This window comes from Cetorhinus maximus, chromosome 13 (assembly GCF_964194155.1).
Source record: "Cetorhinus maximus chromosome 13, sCetMax3.hap1.1, whole genome shotgun sequence".
NCBI lineage: Eukaryota > Metazoa > Chordata > Chondrichthyes > Lamniformes > Cetorhinidae > Cetorhinus > Cetorhinus maximus.
This window is the reverse complement of record NC_135891.1, coordinates 97,116,725-97,132,576: the sequence shown is the minus strand read 5'-3', so window position 1 is coordinate 97,132,576 and position 15,852 is coordinate 97,116,725. Positions and strand designations below refer to the sequence as shown.

General features: G+C 43.9%; 1 protein-coding gene across 2 annotated transcripts in view; it reads left to right on the top strand.

Moving 5' to 3' along the window:
* LOC144688862 (gamma-interferon-inducible lysosomal thiol reductase-like) overlaps positions 1 to 13,566 on the top strand; it is a 57,800-nt gene extending 44,234 nt beyond the window's left edge. For both annotated transcript variants that reach the window (XM_078555856.1, XM_078555855.1), the window contains 2 exons: positions 6,256 to 6,324; positions 13,077 to 13,566. In XM_078555856.1, the coding sequence (XP_078411982.1) occupies positions 6,256 to 6,324; positions 13,077 to 13,118 (111 nt within the window). In that variant the 3' untranslated portion in view covers positions 13,119 to 13,566. The remainder of the gene's footprint in view (positions 1 to 6,255; positions 6,325 to 13,076) is intronic.
* Positions 13,567 to 15,852: the final 2,286 nt, after the last annotated feature.

Genomic DNA, 15,852 nt, shown 5'->3' with positions numbered 1-15,852 from the left:
ATGAGTGTGAGTTACTGATCCAACAACAGTCCGGGTTCTTACACGCTCCTGACGGCCTGCAGCGTTATGTCATGTCCACATGTACACGTAGACATCACCCCTGTAGTAGTGCCCACTTTTCCACCCGCATGATGCAGAGATATGGACCTCACTGACAAGTGTGAGTCTTGAGATTCCTGCTAGAGGCCAATGCCTTTGTGAGATTGAAGGTGTGTGTCAAAGCCCCAGATGATGAACTGTGACATGGGAGGATGCCGCTCTTGACCTGAAGGTCTGGTTGGCATGCCTTGCCATTAACCCTGTGCCAGCTCTCCGATGGCCAGTCGACATGCTAATGTGATCGTTACAATGCCAAGAGTATGCCTTGTTTCCATGTGAATATCTGAGACTGCTGGAATTAAAACATGGAGGCCTCATACGGGATCAGAATGAAGCTCGACTACATCTGATGTGTGCTCTTTATTATCACCAATTTAACTTGTTAATGCCTAAATGCAGTGTTTGCATTTTCTGACCCACAGATGCCAAGGTTAGGCTAAATGGTAACATGGGAGATGCCAGATGATTGCAGGGTCATGAGTGCTTGATAGTGATCAAACGGTACTGCTACTGAAGCTACAACAGTCCACAGAAAGTTGACCTGACTCACAGGCTTGTGACAGATAACTGCACCCTAAGGAACGATCTCATGTTGGGGACTCAGTATGATGATGAGGCTTGAACACTAATCATGCATGAGCGATTGCTTGTGGAGAGATGCTGCAGTGGATGGTGATTAGACTTCAGGTATCAAGGCGGGAACCACTGAGTGATGATTGCCCTCCTTGAGGCACCTTGCAACACTGCAGGCACACAGCCGTAAGTGCAGTGAGGATTGCAGAGCTTCTCCTGCCTCTTGAAGGCTGCTGTAGGCAGTGAAATGTTAGCGAGGTTCTTGAAGAGACTCCACCATGCCTTGTCTGCTTGCAGTGCACACATAATAGGACAGCCACGTGCTTCAGAGGCTGCCTAGCATTCCAAGGATGAGGACGTTGTGACATGAGATAGTAAGTACTCATTCAGAGATTGATATGTGTCATTGTGATGATGAGGATAGCAATGCAAGTGTTATTGTCGAGCCAGAACGAAGGGCAAGGGTGAAAGAGGCTCCTATGAGCTACTCGTCATCATCATCCTGGAATATTGTGGCTATAAGAATCTCACGGGCATGTCTGCCATGTGTGGACCCTGCTATGGCTTCCTCCTCTGGAGCCTCAACTTCCTCACCCTCATGGAGCTCATCCTCTTGACATCCTCCTCATCGGAGGAGGGATGCAGCTCCTCCAGCTCTCGTTCTGTCATGTTATTCTCACTTTGGAGCACTAGGTTGTGTAGAGCACAGCAAACCACGATGATGCGTGAGACCCTCCGGGTAGAGCATTGGAGTGCACTGCCTGGCGGTTCCAGACATTGGAAACACATCCTCAAGATACCAAAGGCCTGCTCAATTAAGGAGCGTGTTGCAGAATGAGACACATTGTACCTCTCCTCTGAAGCACTTCATGGTTGCCAAGCGAGTGCCATCAGCCACATCTTCTGCTATAGCCTTTGTCACCGAGGAGCCAACTCTGGATGTGCCTCAGGCCCTGGAAGATCTGTGGCACCTGTGAGTGATTCAAGATGTACAAGTTGTCGGAGCTCCCAAGGTATAACTGCATTATCTGCTTGTGGTGATTGTAGATCAGCTGCACATTGAGAGAGTGGAATCCTTTCCTGTTGATGAATTGTAGTGGCTACTGCCAGGGGGCTCTTAAAGCCACATGAGTGCAGTCGATGGCACCTGTGGGAATCCGGAGATCAGTGCAAATCCCCACTGCTTTGGCAGCCTGAGTGACTTCATCCAGGGAGAACTGGATGTAATTGTGAACCTTGCTAAATAGGCTACCTGTTACCTCTCAGTTGCATTTGTGAGCAGATGCCTGAGAAATCCCACAGAGATCCCCATTGGAGTCCTGGAACAGCCACTCATGAAGAAGTTCAGAGTGGCTGTCACTTTGAGGGCCACGGGCAAAGGGTGGCCTCCAAGTCCCTGCGGCATCAACTCCTCCCACTGAATGTGGCAGATATGAGCCACTTCATCCCTTGACATACGAAGACATCTACACCACTCTCTCTCGCTCATCTGCAGGTATGAGAAGCATCTTCAGTATACCCGTGATCATGCCAAATGCCTCCATGAGGGGGCCCTGTTGGTCCATGTTCCTCAGGGCCACACTCTTCCCTTTGCCCAGCCTGACGGAGATGGGTCCTTCTTCCCCTCCTCCTCAGTTGCCAAATTTCCAAGAAAAATGCAGCATTGGCTGCACCATCCATTATTCTCCCTTGCTTGTCTCGCAGAAACATTGAATATGAACATTGACTGAACGTAACCCAGCAATGATCGCCTTGCATTTGAAAGCTCGGAAGCCATTGTGAGGTCCTTGGATTGCACTCATTCTACCCATTCCTTTCCCAGATTGTTCATTGCAGCTGTAGCACTGCCCCTTAAGGATCCCCAATAGGGCACACCCTTGCCCCCACCCCCACAAACACTCCAGACATGACAGTGCTTCCACAAGCGGGTTTGGATCTGAATGAGCGCAGGCAGGTGATATCAGCCTCAGTCAGGGCGCTGTCAGGCTGAATCCTTGGATTAAAGCGCAGCTTGAACCTGCACTAATGCAGTAACATGAATTGAGGAGGCATGCAAAACCTGAGCCTGACAGCCGTGAGGTGTAGAGGTCTTTGGGGTGTTACGGACCAGAGGGGGATTAATTTAAACAGCCCTGATTTCTCCTGGCACTATCTGTCTGTGAACTGAAAGGTGTTTTTGATTTCTGATTTCCCCCTTTTTAAGTGGTGACATGTTTTCCCCAACCCTTCAGTGGTCCATCCTCTATTAATAACCCCACAGCTAACTTGAGATAAGGTAAAATAAGAGGGTTGGGCTTTCTTTCCACACACACAAAATGTGAGAAGTGGTTTCAGAACGTCCGCCCCTGTTTGCCATCATACAACAAAAGAGGCATAAGGGAAAGTGAGGGGTACAGGGCAAGACCACGATAAAAATAATAGTTATGGTTTCAGCTGAGTCCAGAGTTTCAGAACCAATGTCTGGTGACGTATCCCTTCAGAGGTTAGCAGGCTGAAACTGTTGCAGGGTGATCCAGCTTTCCAGAAGTGAGGACTTCCATAATAGGAGAAGGCATGTAGAGGTGAATTAGCCTTGAAGGCATGGATATAGAAATTCCAATGTTCTAGAAGTTCACTGTGTAGATGAGGGCCAGGCACTTCACCTGGGCAGAGATCTTTCTGCTGCTACCTCTTAGATGATAAAATGGTAGGCTGCCTGGGTTCAGTTCCACGTGGCAATATTAGAGGTTCTAGCAGCTTGGAGAGGTCATGTGACACACCTCCCACTTCTTCCCCTAGGACTTGGTCAAAGGATGTATTTTCCCAGGTTTGGAATCTTGAGGTGTTCAATAGAGGAGTCAGGGTTCCTTTTGTCCTCTGCAGATATATCGCCTCCGTTGGCTGGAGCTCTGCCTTAGAAATGGAAAGGGAGTTGTATTTCTTTGGAGTTTGATTGTCAGCAGTCACAGAGGGCATTAGCACCTTTTTAAAGGTAATGAGGTCCCTGCTGGTTATTGAAGGTTAGAAATTCCTCTGGTACAAGTCATGGCTAGTCAGGGTAAAGCCTTTTCGATTTTTAAAATGTTAAAAATGATAATTATATAAAGTAGCCAGGTTTGTATAGATATGTATATTTTCCTTCCTGCCTTCTGGCCAGGAAAGGGGCATTTGGTATATGCAATTTGGACATAGCCCATTTACTGATGAATCTTTCTGACCTTCACACTTCCCTATGAGAGGGACAAAGGGTCATTGGAACCCAATCCAATAATTGTCCCAATCCTGAATTGGTTCTCACAAGAATGTGCACCATGAGTTAAGGTGCCCAAATCCTTCAATTGACATTAGAGCCTTCCTAACATGTCTCAGCTGAGCCTTGCACTACGTTGGCTGAAGCAGAAATTAATCATGTGCCCCTTCAATCAACCCCAAAGTGCAGTAGTCGACTGCCCCCACAAGCCCCCTGAACCCGCCCTGGTGATTTTTTTTCATACTTTATATTTCAACTGTGTCATTGGATCAGGTTGCAAAATGGTAATGCTCAGATTTTACCATGAGACCAGCTTCCAACCCCCTGCTCTGTGAATGTGGAAGTCCCTCCCATCGTGCTGGAAGAGCGTCATGTGCAGGTTTCCCTCGGTCTAAACGCCCTCCTTCCTCTCCCTCTAATCCTGGATCCCATCGTTATTGTCATTGATATCTCTGTCCCCGCCACTGAACTATTTATTGCTGATGGCCCAATGCCACATGTCGACCTGATCCCTCCCCATCTTGAGGCCCATTACAGAGTGATTTAGAGACCTCTGCCCCCAATGAGACCATCACGTTCCCCACCCTAAATTACCTGGTCCCCATCTACAGGCTGCACATGCTTCCCCTGACTGTGACTGTGCCATCTGCAGCCCAGTAGCAAACCACCAACTCCCAGGACTGACATGTACAAGGGACTGGCCAGGCCCTGAGCACCATGCTGGGCACAACTGACACAGGAAGGACAGGCCCTCCCCTGTCCCTGGACTTGGACCAGGACAGGCATGTCAAGTACACCCTCTAAATTGTTCCGTGCTTGCTCAGAACTGTCAATGCTTTCTGTCCATGACTACTTGACGCCATCCCCAGACATCCTTTCCCCTCCAATCAAGCCTTTGCCTTCCAGTGGTGACCACAGCGCAGTGAAAGGTAGCTGAGCTCATGTGTACAAACCTCGAGCTCGCGAGTGAAGTGCAGTTCGTCTAGCAAATTGTAAATCAATTTCGGAAGACCTAGGGTGATTTGTAAAGGCAGGATTTTCTTTTGAACTTCATGATTACAGGCACTTTTTTCTAGAAAGCTTGATTCCTTCTTTAGAATCAATTATCCATTCGTGAGTGATTATGGAATTGATTGTCCTTTTGTTTGGGAATGGAACAAACTATTTTTATTTTCAGGTTTACTGTTCCTGTTAAAGTGTTAGATCAGCCAATTTTTCCTTCAGTCGCTGATAGGCCGGTCGGCTGTGTGTGGAAATTGAGCACCCTGAGCCAGACCTCTATCTCCAGGCTACAGACATATTAGGCGGCCTAGCCTGACCAAACTGGTGCGCCACAGTCAGGTAGGTCTAAGTGGTGTCCATTCCTGGGCAGAAACCCATTTTGGCATCAGCCTCAGTTGTTATTGTGGATTTGGTTACTGGACTCTTCAGGACTGCTATTTGCTCCTGTCTGGAGTGTGTACAGAGAGCAATCTGTTCAGTGCTGTCCTAAACTGGCATTCAGAGCTTATTGTGTTGTGTGTTATTGGGCCTGATTTTGCATGTAAATAATGTCTCCTGCCTGAGTCAGGTATGTGCCCTGCTACTTAGCAATAGCCTCAGGAGAAGATTCAGCAAAGGAACTGAAAATATTCGTTTTTGGTAGGAAGCCTGTTAAAAAGATTAGCTCAGGTTCTGCAATGGATGTAGATGATGTGGGGGATGAGTAATTCTAAATAAGAATCACTAAACAAGTATTTGCCAATCCATCCTACATGGCAACAATGACCACATTTCAAAAATACTTCATTGGCTTTGAGACGTCCAGTGGTTGGGAAAAGCATTATATAAATATATGTCTTTCTTTTAAAACCTGAGTAAAATAACACTCAACACTGAAAGGGGTGTAATTTAAAAACAAGCTGCAAATGCAAAATAATATAAATTATTTGGACGACATTGAATTTTGCAGAAGCCTTCTTAAATAGAAACAGTCAACCAATCTGGTTATAAATAAATCACCTGGGTTACAAAATGCAAACCTTGAAGAAAGGGACATAGTTCTATTATTTATACATTTTACAATAAAATTTATTAAATCCAAGTCTCAGTTGTGTATATATTGAGGAGCATTAACATTGGAAGGGAGCTGATGATTGTTAGGGCCTATTGAAAGGGCTCCTCAGGCTTCACCTCAACCTGTTTTCTAATCTTGTCAAAAGGAAATTGCCCTCAAAGCATTTGATTTATATTTTTATGTTCGTTACCTTTTCCTGCTGTCTGTGCAGTTTGTGTGAAGTTAACTGTCTAAGTAGAGCATTTTGCTATGTGTTGTTATTGTGTGATAAAAGTGACTGAGGTCTGCCTTTGCACAGGAACATTCTGAGGATCTCCAACATCAAGCTGAGACTGACCTCTTTAATTTGCTGTGCAGGACCTACATAGTGAGTGAAAAGGAAAATTCTATCCAACTTTTAGCATGTTGCCTGCAGTGCAAGGAAATTAAGTGAATATTAATAACAATGCTGGAATTACTTTGCAGATCCAGTGGACATCTAACAAATTTTATTATTTTTTTATATTTTCAGCAGTTACAGCACCAACTAAAATATATAGATACTTGTCGAATAAAATTGCTCTTTTTGACAAAATAAAATTAGGTCTAAATTTCTTATGAAGACAAATTGAGACTAGAATTTGAGATGGAGACAAAATTAAATCTAAAGTAATTTCTAGGACTAAATTGGAAGTGGTAAAACAACCACAACCTTAAAAAAAATCATTGGAATTAAAATATTATTGTGTGAAAATGTCTTCCATCTGTAACATTGTTAGAAGTGCAGATGGGATGAGATCATCCAGTTTGTTCAACAAATTTCTTGGTGGGAGAAATCCCCAAACATTCAAAATGTTGCTGTCTACACTATTTGAGTAATTTAACATTTTTCATCAATTGTCTCCAGTGAATTTCCTGCTATGGTCATTGAACCTTCTTTGGTGGGTCTACAAAGTTAAAACAAACACCAGATTAATAACCTGGCATTACATCCAGAATCCTGTATACTTAATTAATTACCTTCTTTGGAATGACATTTCTAACATCCAATCAATTCAGGGTCCCTCATTTTCCAACAGCAGCAAAAACAACTTATATTTATTTAGCACCTTTACTATAATAAAATATCCCAAAGACCTTCAAGGAAGCATTATAAGACAAACTATGACACTGAAACACAAAAGAGATGTTAGGTCAGATGACCAAAAGCTTGGTCAAAGAGGTAAGTTTTATGGAGTGCCTAAAAGTTGGAAAGTGAGGTTGAGAGGCAGAGAAGTGTAGTATTCCAGAGTTTGGGGCTTAGGCAACTGGAGACACAGCCCCCAAAGGTGGAGTGATTAAAATCGGGGCTTAAGATCGACGCCAGAATATGACATTGTGACTATAACAGAGTCCTAGCTCAAAGAAGGGCAGGACTGGATGTCAAATATTCCTGAACACAAGGTGTTCAGGAAAGGGAGGAAAGGAAGAAAAGATGGAGGGATTGTAGTACTGATTAAAGAGAACATTGCTGTGCTGGAGAAAGAGGCTGTCCCAGAGGGGTCAAAACCAGAATCTATTTGGCTAGAGATAAGGAACAAAGAAGATGTAATTACATTGCTTGGTGTAGTCTACAGGCCATCAATTAGTGGAAAAGTTGTAGAGGAACTGCATTTGCAAAGATATTGGAGAGAGGCACAAGAATTATATTGGGGGACTTTAATTATCCAAATATAGACTGGGGTAGTAGTAGTGTAAAGGGCAGAGAGGGGCAAGAGTTCCTAGAGTGAATTTAGTAAAGTTTTCTACAGCAGCATGTTTTTAGTCCAACAAGAAAGAAAGCCCTGCTTGGCTCTTGGGAATGAGGTGGGCCAAGCGGAGTAGGTGTCAGAAGGAGAATATTTAAGGGACAACAATCATTGTATCATAAGGTTTAGGTTGAATGTGTGGCTCCAAGGTTGGTGTGGAAGAAATAGGTTTTGATTTATGGGGCACTGGCATCAGTACTGGCAGGTGCTTCACTTACCTTCAGGGAGCAGAGAGGAATGGACCTGTGTGGAAGCACCTAGAATTGGATGCCTTCAGGAACTGACTGTGTTTGAAAAATAAATTAAACAGTGACATCATAAGAAAACCATAGATTGCTTGTTTGGTGAGCAATAGCTGTTTGTGGAGTGCCGGTAAATAGCTGAACTTCTTGTAAAAAATTAAAAATGAGTATTACTTAAGTAGCTGCCTTATAATTAATTAAGTGACATAAGCAGAAGGGAAGTAACAAGCTGGTGAATTTATAGCTTTAGTTTAGAGTGGTAAGCTTGATTGTATTACTAAGGTTTAAATTTGTGTATTAAGCATTGGTGAGGAGAGGCATTAAGAAAATGATTAAGTAGCTAATTAAAACACAATGAAGGGCAGCTGAAATGCTGCAGCTACGCTATGTGGGGCTGATGGACACCAGAGTGATCCACGGCAACCACATCTGCAGTAAGAGTCTGCAGTTCAAGGAACTTCAACTCAGAGTCAATGAGCTGGAGGACAAGCTACAGACACTGTGTTGCATCAGAGAGGGGGGAGGTTACCTGGAAACTTTGTTCCTGAAGGCAGTCACACCCCTTAGGATAGGGTCTTCTGATTTGGTCCGTGGTCAGGGACAGGAGGGTATGACTGTGAGAGAGACAGGTACAGGGATTGAGAAGGTGGAAGTGGAGGAGCCTCAGCCCTTGCTATTGCCCAACAGGTTTGAGATTCTTGCAGCTTGTATGGATGAGAGCAGAGGTTGTAGTGTGGATGAGCAAACTGAACATGGCACCATCGTACAGGAAGACATTCAAGTAGGGGGAGTAAATAGCAATGTAGTGGTAGTAGGGGAAAGTATAATCGGGGATAGACACAGTTCTCTGCAGCCAGGAGCAAGAGTCCAGAAGGCTGTGATGACTGCCTGGTGCCAGAGTTCAGGACATCTGCTCAGGGCTGGAGAGGAACTTAGATGAGAAGTGGGAGGATCCAGTGCTCGTGATCCATGTATTATCAAGGCATAGATGGGACTAGGAAGAAGATTCTGCTTAGGGATTTTGAGCAGCTAGGGGCTAAATTAAAAAGGAGAACCTCAAAGGTAAAAATCTCTGGATTCTTACCTGAGCCTTCAGCAAATTGGTGTAGGGTAAATAAGATTAGAGAAATGAAACAGTGGCTCAGAGACTAGTGTGGGAAAAATGGGCTTCAATTCATGGGGCACTGGAACAGTATTGGGGAAAGTGGGAGTGGAGCTGTACTATTGGGGTGGTCTTCATCTGAACTGTGCTGGGGCCTGTGTTCAGGTGAATCACTTTCTAACACTTACCTGAAGACAGAGTTGGGACAGAGGCAGGGGTGGACCTGTCTAGACCTGAGGGAGAGAATAAATTGAGAGCCCGGCTCAGCAACCTTTTATTCACCTGAAGACAGAGTTGGAAGTGGAGGCAGGAGCTGGGCTGTTACAGCTGCAGGAGAATGTCAGGTATGAAAAACAAAATCAAGCTGTGACATCACAGGAAAGTCATAAAGAGATTGGGTGGTGAGTAGTGTTGCTTAGGGACTGAGTATAAGCAACTGGGAATTTAACAAATGTTAAAAATATTAACTATTAATGAAAAGTAACAAGTGAGTAGCTGGTGAATCTTACCTTTTATTTTTAAGTAAGGCTTATTGCCATTAGCAAGGTATACTGTATTAGTATGCTTCATAAGCATTAGTAAGGTTTATTAATGATGGAAAGGTATATTAGTATTGGTAAAGGTTTATTGGCATTGGAAAGGTTTGTTACCAGTAGTAAGGTTTATTAACAGTAACAAAGTTATTAGTTAATAACTAGTGAAATGGCAGGGCTGCTCCAACTCAAGAGTGCACATCCTGTGCTATGTGGGAACTCCAGGACGCTTCCCATGTCCTACAAAACCATTAGTGCAGGAAGTGTCATTTGTTTTAACAACTTGAACTCTGGTTTTCAGAACTTGGACAGCAGCTGGTGTCACTGCCATGCATCCATGAGGTTGAGAACTATGTGAAAAGCACATTTATAGATGTGGTCACCCCACAGCTTAAGAGCATGTAGGGAGAGAGAAGATGGGTGACCACCATACAGTCAAAAAGAAACAGGCAAATAGTGCAGGAGTCCCCTAAGTGCATCCCACTCTCAAGGAGTATTTCGTTCTGAATACTGATGAAAGTGACGGTTCCTCTGGGGAGTGCAGCCAGAGCCACGTTCATGGCACGATGGATGGCTCAGCTGTACAGGAGGATACAAGGAAGGCTGGAAGAACAATATTAATAGGTGTTTGATAATTAGAGGGATGGATAGACATTTCTGTGGCTGCAGATGTGAATCCAGGATCATGTATTGCCTCTCTGGTGCCAAGGTCAAGGATGTCACTGAATGGCTGCAGAGCACCCTGAGGAGGGGAGGGTGAACAGCCAGTGTTCATGGTCCATATTGGTACAAACGACATAGGCAGAAAGAAAGATATGGCCCTGCAGTCAGAATTTAGGGAACTAGGTAGGAAATTAGCATGCACGATTTCAAAAGTAGAAATCTCTGGATTATTCCCAATACCACACACCAGTGAGTATAGAAATAGAAGGATAAAGCAGATGAATATGTGGCCGGAAAGATGGTGCACGGGGGAGGGCTTTAGATTCCTGTGGCTTTGGGACCAGTTCTGGGGGAGATGGGAGATGGGTTGCACCTAAATAGAACGAGGACTGAGCTCCTTGTGGAGCGTTTTCCTTGTGTTATTGGGGGAAGTTTAAGCTACATTGGCAGGATTTGGGAACTAGCACTAGAATAAGAAATAATAAAATTAGAGATGAGGTTGGAGTAAAGGAGAAAGTAATGAAACCTAAATCAGGATCACTGTGCATGTATGTAAATGCATGAAGTATGGTAGATAAGATTGGTGAGTTACAGGCACAGATTGACATGTGCAAATATGATGTTGTGGCTAATACAGAGACCTGGCTCAAAGAAGAGCAGGAATGGGTGTTAAATAACCCTAGATACAAGGTGTTCAGGAAAGTTAGGAAAGGGAAAAAAAGGGGAAGGCTGGCAGTATTAATTAGAACATTGCAGTGCTGGAGAATGGATGTTCCAAGGAGTCAAAGACAAAATCTATTTGGCCAGAGATAAGAAACAAAAAAGTGCAATTACATTGCCCAGTGTAGCCTATAGGCCGCCAAATAGTGAGAAGGATGTAGAGGAACAAATTTGGAAGGGAATTAGGGACGTGCAAAAATTATAGGGCAGTAATAATGGGGGACTTTAATGATCTGACTATAGACTGGGATGGTAGTAGTCTAAAGGGCAGAGAAGGGCAAGAGTTCCTTGAGTGTGCTTAAGAAAGTTTTCTACAGCATAATGTTTCCAGTTCAATGAGAAAGGAGGCACTGCAAACCTGGCTCTTGGGAATGAAATGGGCCAAGTAGATCAAGTGCCAGTAAGAGAACATTTAGGATCAGCAATCATTGTATCATAAGGTTTAGGTTGACTATGGAAATGGATAAAGAACAATCTAAAATAAGAATAATTAACTGGGAGAAAACCAACTTCAACAGGGTAAGAGCAGACCTGGGCCTAATAAAATGGAATCAAGGTTGGCAGGAAAAACAGTAGCTGAACAGGAAAGTTAGGAAAGGGAAAAGAACCTTCAAAAAACAGAAAGTTCAGGCACAGTCAAAGTATATTCTCTTGAAAGGGAAAGGTAGGCCAAACAAACCCAGAGCTCCCTGGATGACAAAGGAATAGAAATAAAGATAGGGAAGAAAAAGTGTGCTTATGACAGGTGTCAGGTGGGCACTACAATTGAGACCCAGAGGGAGATGAAAGGGCAAATAAGAGAAGCAAAGAGGGAATATGAAAAGAAACTAGCAGCCAACATAAAAAGGAATCCCAAAGTCTTCTTTAGGCACATGAATCGTGAAAGGGTGGTAAAAGGAGGAGTAGGGCTGATTAGGGACAAAATGATGATTTACACATGGAGGCAGAGGACCATAGCTGAGTTATTAAATGAATACTTTGCATGTGCCCTTTTCGAGGAAGAAGATGTTACCCAGGCCATGGTGAAGGAAGAGGTAATTCAGACTTTCGATGGGTATAAAATTAATAAGGAGGATGCATTAGATAGGCTATATATACTTAAAAGTTGAGAAGGCAACAGGACTGGATGAGATTCATCCAAGGATACTGAAGGAAGTGGCAGTGGAAATTGCAGAGGCACCGGCCATAATTTTTCAGTCTTCCATAGACTCAGGGGTGGTGCCAGAGGACTGGAGAATTGCAAATATTATACCCTTGTTCAAATAAGAATAGCTGAGCAACTGCAGGGCAGGCAGTTTAACTTCGGGGATGGGGAAACTTCTGGAAACAATAATTAAGGAGAAAATTAATAATCACATGGACAGATACAGGTCAATTAAGCAAAGTCTGCATGGATTTCTTAAGAGATAATAGTGTTTAACCAACTTGCTGGGGTTTTTGAAGAGGTAACAGGGAGGGTTGATGAGGGCAATGCTGTTGATGTGTGCATAGACTTCCAAAAGACATTTGATGTAATGCTATGCAACAGACTTGTGAGCAAAGTTACAGCTCATGCAATAAAAGCCACAGCAGCAACATGGGTACAAACTTGCCTGAGTGACAGGAAATAGAGAGTAGTTGTTATTGAATGTTTTTCAGACTGGAAGAAGTTTGTAGTGGAGTTCCCCAGGGACCAGTGTTGGGCCGTTGCTCTGCCTAACATAGATTAATGGCCTAGATGCTCTCTTTGCTGCACCAAGCCTTTATTAGGAGAGGGTCTTTGTCCTGAAAGGAAGTCAGAGTCACCTTGTCACAGTGTCAGGATTCTTTACTAGCTTCCAGGAACATGGTGCCTCTGAAGCGCCCTTAAAGGCAGCGACTAGTCTTTAACCGACCCATCTTTGGGATAAGGACAGGATCTCTTGCCTTCTTTCAGTGCACCAGAGCCCAGCTATACCACACTTCCACTGTGGAGAAACAACTCTGGAATCTCCATCCATTAAAATGTGAAGTAAGTGTTGATCAGGACAGTACCTGTGGAAATTATTGCATCTACTTTTATTTGTGTTGATCAAGTGTCTTTAACAGTCTTTGCGCTGTTTCTTGTTCAATAGGGTCATGAGGCCTGTGACCTGAGAGAGGACATCTCAATATAATTCTCAAAAATGGAAATATTGCTGCACTGTCGAGTATGAGCATTTTATGATGGGTGTCATTTCTCTTTCATGATTCTGCAGCTCTGTCAGAATTTTGTGCTATGTTCTACACACCAGATTCTGTACATAGTTCCACAAAATTATTTGAGTCCAAACCTTCTCAAATCTAACATAGTTTCCATGCCTTTAGTTCAATTTGCCAGATTTCTATGCATCCACGAACTTGTATTCTGCAACTGAACATAATCTGTTGACTGCATAAAGAACAAAGTGTTGTCACATGCCTTGGTGATGTCACTGGCAGAATGTATGTGCTTTCTCTGCCCATAATCAGTGTGTTTTATATGGAAAGAGGTGTGTCTCTTCATGTCCTTGGAGTGTGCATTCCGATTAAATAATTCAGAAGCAAGTTTCATGAGTTTAAAATAAAGAAGGCTATTTATTCTCACACACTTACCTCAAATTAATGCAATGCCTCACACTCAGTCTCACACATGCAAACACACACATAAACACATAAAAGAATTGGATACAGATAAGGGTATCTGTTTTACAATCTGCTTGATTTACATTCCCATTGACATCATGAAATTAGGCAGAAGTAAAATGGGCAACTGATTTGCTGGTGCCTGTTTAGTGTTATCTCACAAGATTAATTTCATTCTAAAACTTCCTCACAACTTGTTGTGGACATCTGGGAGATCCTACATGCCTACACGAGCCATATCTAAAAGCAGACAGATTGGAAAAGGAGGAGGAATAGCCCTTATTGTAAAGTATGTCATAAGGTCAGTAGTGAGAAAGGATCTTGGCTCCACAAGCAGGAAGTAGGAACAGCATAGATGGTGATCAGGAATAACGAGGGTTAAGAACACTGTTGGGAGTAATTTACAGATGCCTAACAGTAGTTACACCACTGGACAGAGCAAAAAGCAAGGAATAATTGGAGCTTGAATAAAGGCAATGTAATAATTATAGGGGACATTAATGTTCATGTATAATAGACCAAGCAAAATGACAAGGATGGTCTGGAAAATGGGTTAAGGGTTAGGATAGGATTAGGATTAGGGTTAGGGGTTGGGGTTATTAGGATCAGGGTTAGAGGTTAGGGCTAGGGCTAGGATTAGGGCTAGGGCTAGGGCTAGGACTAAGGCCAGGGCTTAGATTAGGGCTAGGTTTAGGATTAGGGTTAGGGATAGGGCTAGGGTTAGATTTAAGGATAGTGTTATGGGTTAGGGATAAGGGTTAGGGTTCAGGTTAAGGTTAAGGTCAGTGCATTAGGGTTAGGTTTGCTTTAGGGTTAGGGTTAGAGCATTTGGGCTGCGGTTAGGGTGAATGCATTAGGGTTAGGATTAGGATTGGAGTGAGGATGAGGGTTAGGGTTATGGTTAGAAATTAGGGTGACGTTTAGGGTTAATGCATTTTGAGTAGGGCTAGGTTTGCTGCATCAGGCTTAGGGTTAGTGTGAGGGTGAGGGCTAGGGTCACAGTTAGGGGTTAGGGTTAGTGTTAGGGTTAGGGTTAGGGTATCAGGATAAGGGTTAGGGCATTAAGATTATGGTTAGGGTTAGGGCATTAGGTTAAGGGTTAAGGTTAGGGCAGTAGGGCTCGGGTTAGGATAAGGGCATTAGGGTAGGTTACGGTTAGGGGTTAGGCATTAGGGGTTATGGCTTAGGGATTAAGGTTATAGTTCGGGTTTAGGGGCTAGGTGGGAGGCTTTAAGGTCAGGGCCAGTGTCCAGGTCCGGTGTTTGAATTAGGGTTAGGGTTTGGGGTTAGGGTTGTGCTGGGTTTAGTCCTAGGGTTAGGGGTTAGGGTTAGGATTTAGGTTTGCTATTAGGATTAGGGGTTAGGGTGGGTTAGGTTTAGGGTTAATGGTTCAGGGTTAGGATGAGGATCAGCGATTAGGTTTAGATGTTAGGGGTTACAGGTTAGGGTTTCGGTTGGGGTTAGGGGTTAAAGGTTAGGGACAGGTTTCGGGTTCAGGTCAGGTTCAGGGTTTGGGTTCGGGTTTGTGTTCGGGTTAGGGTTAGGGTTAAGGGTTAAGGGTTAGGGATTAGGAATTAGGGGTTATTTCTTAGGGATTAAGGTTACAGTTCAGGTTTAGGGACTAGGCGTGAGGCTTTAGGGTCAGGGCCAGGGTCCAGGTCCAGTGTTTGTTTTAGGATTAGGGTTTGGGGTTAGGGTTGTGCTGGGTTTAGTCTTAGGTCTAGGGGTTAATGTTAGGGTTTAGGGTTACTATTATGATTAGGGAGGGTTAGGGCTAGGGTTAATGGTTCAGGATTAGGGTTAGGATCAGTGGTTAGGGTTAGGTGTTAGGGGTTACAGGTTAGGGTTTCAGTTGGGGTTAGGGGTTAGAGGTTAGGGACAGGTTTTGGGTTCATGTCAGGGTCCGGGTCAGGATCAGGTTCAGGGTTCGGTTTCAGGGTTCGGGTTCGGGTTTGGGTTTGGGTTAGGGTTAGGGATTAGGGTTTAGGTTTAGGGTTAGTATTAGGGTTAGGATTAGGGGTTAGGGGTTAATGTTTGGGTTAGGGTTAGGGGCTAAGGATTAGGGTTCAGTGTTTGGTTTAAGAGTTAAGGGTTAGGTTTAGGGGATGAGGGTTAGCATTAGGATTAGTGGCTAGAGGTTAGTTTTAGGGTTAGGGTTAGGTGTTAAGGGTTAGGGTTAGGGTTATGTTTAGGGTTAGGGTTAGGGTTAAGCGTTAGGGGTTAGGGTTAGTGGTTAGGGTAAGGGGT